Here is a 7888-nt window from a genome sequence, read left to right as displayed (position 1 = left end):
TAGAAAAAGAGGGAATCCTCCCTAACTCATTTTATAAGGCCAACATCATCCTGATAGCTAAACCAGGAAGAAGTTGAATCCCTGAATAGACCAATAGCAGGCTCTGAAATTGAGGCAATAATTAATAGCCTACCAATCAAAAAAAATCCAGGACCAGATGGATTCACAGCTGAATTCTACCAGAGGTACAAGGAGGAGATGGTACCATTCCTTCTGAAACTATTCCAATGAGTAGAAAAAGAGGGAATCCTCCCTAACTCATTTTATAAGGCCAACATCATCCTGATAGCAAAGCCTGGAAGAGACACAACGAAAAAAGAGAATTTTAGACCAATATCCCTGATGAACATTGATGCAAAAATCCTCAATAAAATACTGGCAAACCGAATCCAGCAGCACATCAAAAGGCTTATCCACCACGTTTAAGTGGGCTTCATACCTGGGATGCAAGGCTGGTTCAACATATGCAAATCAATACACCTTTCTGAGTATCCTCAGAAATAATACCAGACATCTACAGCCATCTGATCCTTGACAAACCTGAGAAAAACAAGAAATGGAGAAAGGATTCCCTATTTAATAAATGGTGCTGGGAAAATTGGCTAGCCAGAAGTAGAAAGCTGAAACTGGATCCTTTCCTTACTCCTTATATGAAAATTAATTCAAGATGGATTAGAGACTTAAACATCAGACATAATATCGTAAAAACCCTGGAAGAAAACCTAGGTAACACCATTCAGGACATAGGCATGGGCAAGGACTTCATGTCTAAAACACCAAAAGCAATGACAACAAAAGCCAAAATTGACAAATGGGATCTAATTAAACTAAAGAGCTTCTGCACAGCAAAAGAAACTACCATCAGAGTGAACAGGCAACCTACAGAATGGGAGAAAATTTTTGTAATCTACTCATCTGACAAAGGGCTAATATCCAGAACCTACAAAGAACTCAAACAAATTTACAAGAAAAAAACAAACAACCCCATCAAAAAGTGGGCAAAGGATATGAACAGACATTTCTCAAAAGAAGACATTCATACAGCCAACAGACACATGAAAAAATACTCATCATCACTCGGCATCATAGAAATGCAAATCAAAACCACAATGAGATACCATCTCACACCAGTTAGAATGGCAATCATTAAAAAGTCAGGAAACAACAGGTGCTGGAGAGCATGTGGAGAAATAGGAACACTTTTACACTGTTGGTGGGATTGTAAACTAGTTCAACCATTATGGAAAACAGTATGGCGATTCCTCAAGGATCTAGAACTAGAAATACCATATGACCCAGTCATCCCATTACTGGGTATATACCCAAAGGATTATAAATCGTGCTGCTATAAAGACACATGCACACCTATGTTTACTGCAGCACTATTCACAATGGCAAAGACTTGGAATCAACCCAAATGTCCATCAGTGACAGACTGGATTAAGAAAATGTGGCACATATACACCATGGAATACTATGCAGCCATAAAAAGGGATGAGTTTGTGTCCTTTGTAGGGAGACAGATGCAGCTGGCCACCATTATTCTCAGCAAACTATCGCAAGAACAGAAAACCAAACATCGCATGTTCTCAATCATAGGTGGGAATTGAACAATGAGATCACTTGGACACAGGAAGGGTACCATCACACACTGGGGCCTATTATGGGGAAGGGGGAGGAGGAAGGGATGGCATTGAGAGTTATACCTGATGTAAATGACGAGTTGATGGGTGCTGACGAGTTGATGGATGCAGCACAGCAACATGGCACAAGTATACAAATGTAACAGACCTGCATGTTGTGCACATGTACCCTAGAACTTAAAGTATAATAATAATAATAAAAAAAAAAGACATACAAATGGACAAGATATATGAAAACAATGTTCAATATCACCAATTATCAGGGAAATGCAAATCAAGACTGCAAGAAGATAATACCTCACTCTAATCAGAATGGCTACAATTAAAAAAATCATAAAACACCAAGTGTTGACGAGGATATAGAGACAAGAGAACCTTGACAAACTGCTGGTGGTAATATAAATTAGCACAACCATTATGGAAAACCGTATGGTGGTGGACTGATCATAATATTAAAAGTTGTTTATATTGTTGCATCATTCAGCCCCTGTAACAACTTTATCTCCATTTCATGTGTTCAGAGCTGAGGCTCAGAAAGAATGACTTATGTTAAGGATTACAATAAACAAGTTCAAAAGCAAAAAAAAAAATAGAGAACTTAAAAATAACTTTCATTAGTATTCTAGGATTCATGAATATACTCATTCATAAACAAGAACAAACTAATATACAAAAAGTGAATAACAGAATAAGTAAAAGTCCATGAAAATTAAGAATACAATTACCAAAATTAAGAAAAAAATTGATATTGAATTGGAAATAAAGAAGCCTCTCAAAATGTAAAGCAATACAAAAGATGACAAACATAAAATGTAGATCCAAGAGGTCCAACATCCATGTAAGGAGTGTCTCTGATGACAAAGAACAAAGGCAATCAAGGAGAAGAAACAATTATACAGTGGAAAAAAAACTCCAGAGCCCAAGACATGACGTTTCAGAAAAAAGGGTTCTGAAGGAACCCAGGAAATGTGGTTCAGGATCAATTTAAAAGAACCCATATACACATCCTCATTAAATGTCAGACCATCTCAAGAGGTGTTCCTTCTCATTCTTTTCTCTGGATCTTCTGCTTATCCTTGACTTCTAAATTGTGTGCATCAGGGTTCAATATTTTTGATTCTTCTCTTTGTCTCTTCTATACTTCACTCATTTACTATTGTCTCATCTAGACTCATCATTTTGAATGCTATCTATGTCTTGATAACTGCCAATTTTATATCTTTATTTCCAAGCTCTCCATAAAATTCCTGAAATCAATTTGCTTCCTGTAATCTAACAGACATTTCAAGAAATGACTAAAGTAGAACTTTCACCTCAATCCCTAATTCAAATTGCTCATTTCCTAGTCTTTCCCATCTCAGTAAGCAGCAACACCATTAATTCAGTAGCTCAGGCCATAAAGCCATGAGACATGCTTAACTCTTCTCTTCCTCATTCTATGCATACAACCCACCAGCAAAGCCAACATCTACCAGAAGTTTGAAAGAAAGATGTGTTCAAGAGGAATATTAATTGCCTAAAACTATTGTGAAATTGCATTTTCTCTCTCTTTTATCCCTCACAACTCTGTTTTATTAATTGTCTCTTTCATTCAAAACAACACGTTCTTTAAGAACATGAGAATGTATCTCCTTGTGTATAGCACAAATACTGTAAGTTCTACAGTAAATAATGTTTGGACAAACGGAGGCAAGATGGCGCACTTCCAGGTTCTTCATCACCAACTTTTCCCGCGCACGCGAAAATGCAGCCGGCGCCCGGGAAGGTGCAGATCAACTGGGCATGTGCCAGGTGAAGTCAATCCAAAGAGACCAAGATTTACCTGGCCGCACCTATGGAATGCCCCCAGACACGCCCATGCCCCGCCTATTGCCCTCCCACTCCCAGAAAATCCACTCCCAGAGAGAGTGCCACGCGAACTTCCTCAGCCCCCACTCCTGTCGGAACTGCATCACAAACTTCGTTGGAGAGCTCCACCGGGCGACTCCCTCGGCCTCCTTTGCTGGAGACCGACAGACCTCACTCTCCACACCTTCTTCCCTGAAGCGAGGTGACCAAAAAATAAATTTGCAGTTTTGCTCCTAGCCTTGTCTACTCACTGGTCCTTTTGTACTCGCTCTGGTGGTCTTAGAAAAACAAATCAAATAACACATAATATTTTAAATGTTGGCAATTGCTTTTAAATTTTAAATAATCAAAGTGTGAAAGAAATTTATATTTACGAAGTTTAATGTAAATTTTATAAGCCTTGAAATTATAAAAGTAATTTAAAAGCAGGAGTCAGTAGGCGGAAATAGATGTGGAAAAAAACACAGGAACAAAAAAAAATCTCTGCTCTTACAACGTAGGAAACTAGGAGACATTGTGAAAAACTGATGGGTCAAGACATAGAATTTGTATGACAGTAAGTAACAATGGAACTTTTCAAAAAATGCCTGGTAGGGACTGGAGTGGGGAGAGAGGACAAGTACAAGAGACATCAATTTCCTATGTGTAACAGAGGGGAATCAATAGCTATTTTTAAACTGGTACATTAACAAGGAACACATACGCACATTGTTTAAGATTTAGATTTAATCTCAAGAAAAACTAACCATAAAGTGATTTAAAATAATCATTTCTGATGAGTGGGAAAGGAGAAAAGGGTAATGAGCCTTACGTTTTATTTAGCAACCTCCTGGTTTAGGAATTAAATGAACAAATAAATCAAAATATTAATAAATAATGAAGCAGATAATCACATTCAATCTAGTTCTGTGTATTTTCACACATATTTATTTCAATAAGATGTTATAAGGAAATACCAATTTTTGTTTCACTGGTAGTATCATAAAGGACACAAATACTAATTTAGGCCATGTTAGTGAAGTTTTTATTTTTATTCCACTACATAAATACAGAGATTGGTTAGCTACTATCTGGTGAAAATATATTGATGCTAGGGTATGCATTTATTAAAGAATTCTATTTTTAAAATCCTCCACACCTAGACCCAGAAAAGCTGACATGCTGATTCACTGTAATTATCTCCTCAAAGTATTACAGGCCTATAGACCCCTCCAAAGTGAGACACTGCAGTTTTGAACACAGTAAGTATTTTCATTGTTGCTAATGCTACCTCTTGTACTACTTCTATGCTTATAAACATAGCACTATTTTTACCTTGAATAATGCATGGCTTGGTGGCCTGCAATATTAAAATAGAAGTCTGTTGTGTGCTTCATTTCATTGGTGTGCCCAGTGGCCTCAATCCAGTGTCCTATTGGGAGACAATACACACCATCCACCAAGTTGTTTTCATTGTAAGTACAGCAACGGTCATGATGAGGTCCATTGCCTAGAACAAGAAGAAATGATAAACAAAGCAATTAAATCAGTGTTTGGTTTAAACATCCTCAAAGCGGCTGAAACAAAATTAATAGCAAGAAAAAAAATAAAGATAAAGCTACTTAATCTACACATTTCAGTATAAACAAAAAAGACTAGAGTGAAAAACAGAACAGTAGGAATTTGTAAAGAGCTACTTATGAAAATCAGTGTTTTACTCCCTTTGAGTACATGGGTTATAAAAAGCATGTTAACTCTTTCAGAGTTTCATGGTACCTCTCAGTGCTCTAAGAGGCCATTATGAATCACTTTGCAGGCTGAGAAGCTCCTAAAAAAAGTTTTTAAAGCTATTAATGCCCCTGCATTACACAATTCTGTTTTTTTGGTATGCAAATTTATAAATTAAATCAGGAATAAAGTGTTTTAGTATCAGCTCAACCAAAAAATGCATAATTACAAATAAATGCATCAATAAATAATAAATGATCACATCAAATCTACTTTACAGGTAAAACAGTTATTATCATTATTTTCAAATGAGGAAAGTAAGTCTCACAGAGATTAACTAGCTTGCCCAAGGTCATAGAACTAGTAGTGCGGCACTAGGAGCAACCTGCCTCTCCTAGTCCCCCACCTTTTCGGCATGATGCCTTTGTGATGCTCCCTGCTGATGTCATATGCACAAAGACACACCATCTTCCTTAGAGTGCCATGGATCAAAGGAAGCAGAGACACATCTCTAAAAATATTATTTGCCTATTTCACGATTTCTGTGCAGTATCAACTACACTAGTTGCTATGGTATGAATGTTTTTGTTCCCCCAAAATTTATATGTTGAAATCCTAACACCTAAGGTGCTGGCATTAGGAGCTGGGGCCCTTAGGAGATGATTAGGTCATAAAGAAGAACCCTCACCAATGTGATTAGCTCCCTTATAAAAGAGGGATGAAAGAAACCCCCGACTCCGTTCCACCATGTGAGAAAACAGCATGTCGCCGCCGTCTATGAAGCAGAAAGTGAGCCCTCACCAATCACTGAATCTGGTATGCCTCAATTTTAGACCCCCCAGCCTCCAGAACTGTGAGCAATAAATTTCTATTGTTTATAAGCTAACCAACATATGGTGTTTTGTTTACAGCAGCCCAAATGGTCTTAGATACTAGTAAACCTTGATTTCTATAAAAATTATAATTCATACATTATTTTTATTACCTTTTCATTATCCAATTTCAAATCATGCCTTTCTTTATACTACCTAATTATAATATACTGTAAGAAAGACATGTAAGCAAACTAAATGTATGAGTGATTTACAAAAATAAATCACATATGTTATGAATATAAAAATGTGATTCATTTGTTCTTTTCTCCTTGCTCTGTCTTACAAAATATTTAACCTAAATTTGCTTGGCATAAGCTCTCAAAAAATCCTGAAATTATTTGGTGTTTCTTTGAGATATAACTCCTTCCATCAGACAGAAGGTACAGGATGACTCCCTTAATAAACCATTATTGATCTTCCTAGATCCGTCACCTCTTTTTCTCTTACTGGATGTTTTTTCTCAATGACTACAAGGCACTGCACCACATCTCTATTATCCTTCATTTTTAATAGATAAAATCCAAACTATACTACCAACTTCACTTCTAGAAACATATCCAACAGAAATATTAATAAGAAAAAAGAATCTCTGATGCATACAGAGATACATGTGTATAGTAATACTATTTTAATAGAACATACTGTAAACCATAAGTTATTTTCATTCTTCTACAAATGTTTATTGAGGCAGGTACTATGCTAGGTCATGTTAAGAACTCAGATATTTATCATAAGAGCAACTAAAAATTTGAAATATTCTAAGCAGGCATGTAACATAACCAGATTTTATTTTGAGGATACCTCTCTGGCTACAGAGTAAAAAAATAATTTAAGATCAGACAGAAGCAGAGAGTCCATTTTAAAAACTACTATATTGGTCTAGGTAGTTTATGATGAAGCTTGGTCACAGACATTGAAAGGATTATGCAGATTCAGGAGGGAAAAGCCACAGGACTTGATTAATTGGAAAAAGAAGGTAAAAATGAAAGGGGATCAATAATGACTCCTAAGCTTCTAGTGAAAATAATTCAATACACAGTGGTACTATTCACTGAGATGCAAAATCTGAAAGAGGCTGTAAGGAAAGATCATCCATCCAGTTTTGGCAATGTTGGGTTGGGAGTGCTCTTTAGATATCCAAAAAGAGTCGTCAAACAGAGAGCTGGAGTTATTGATTTGATATTAAGAACAGAAATCTGAACTAGAAACATAAGAGTAATTTGAGTGTAAATGGTAATTGAAATAGGAACATAGATGAGTCACAAAGCAAAACAATATGAATTGAGGAAAAACGTTCTAGAACAAAGTCTGAAAGTCTTTCAATGTTTAACAGCCAGAGATAGAAGGATAAACTTAAAAAAGATGAATAGAGAGAGAAGCTGAAAAGAAAAAGCAGGAGTGACTAAGTGAAGTGGCAGAGCATGACTGAAAGTGTAAACATAGACTACAAACTGGATGTGGTTACTTCTAGGAAATGGAATTGGATGGAGGGGAACTGTCATAGTCAACTGTTTTGAATTGATTGGATTACTTACAAGGAGTGGGTTTTTTTTTAGTTTAATAAAAGAATATCTATGGCTCCCATTGGTCAGTACAATTGACTTACAACACTGAATTATTACCTATTAAAAATATAATTGTTGAAGAGATCAAATATTCATAAATTATAACGGTCAAAAATTATTTATGTATCATCTTCATGAGAATTCTTCATTCCTGGGGGGGCGGAGCAAGATGGCCGAATAGGAACAGCTGCAGTCTCCAACTCCCAGCGCGAAGGACACAGAAGACCGGTGATTTCTGCATTTTGAACTG

At 36.4% G+C, this 7888-nt stretch overlaps 1 protein-coding gene across 1 annotated transcript in view; it reads right to left on the bottom strand.

Moving 5' to 3' along the window:
* The window catches only part of EPM2A (epilepsy, progressive myoclonus type 2A, Lafora disease (laforin)), a 77159-nt gene that overhangs the window by 40419 nt on the left and 28852 nt on the right, over positions 1-7888 (bottom strand). Inside the window, exon 4 of the mRNA XM_011959449.1 lies at positions 4806-4980. Within this exon, the coding sequence (XP_011814839.1) occupies positions 4806-4980 (175 nt within the window). The remainder of the gene's footprint in view (positions 1-4805; positions 4981-7888) is intronic.

This window comes from Colobus angolensis, unplaced genomic scaffold (genome assembly GCF_000951035.1).
Source record: "Colobus angolensis palliatus isolate OR3802 unplaced genomic scaffold, Cang.pa_1.0 Scaffold493, whole genome shotgun sequence".
Lineage (NCBI taxonomy): Eukaryota > Metazoa > Chordata > Mammalia > Primates > Cercopithecidae > Colobus > Colobus angolensis.
This window is presented reverse-complemented; position numbering and strand designations above follow the sequence as displayed.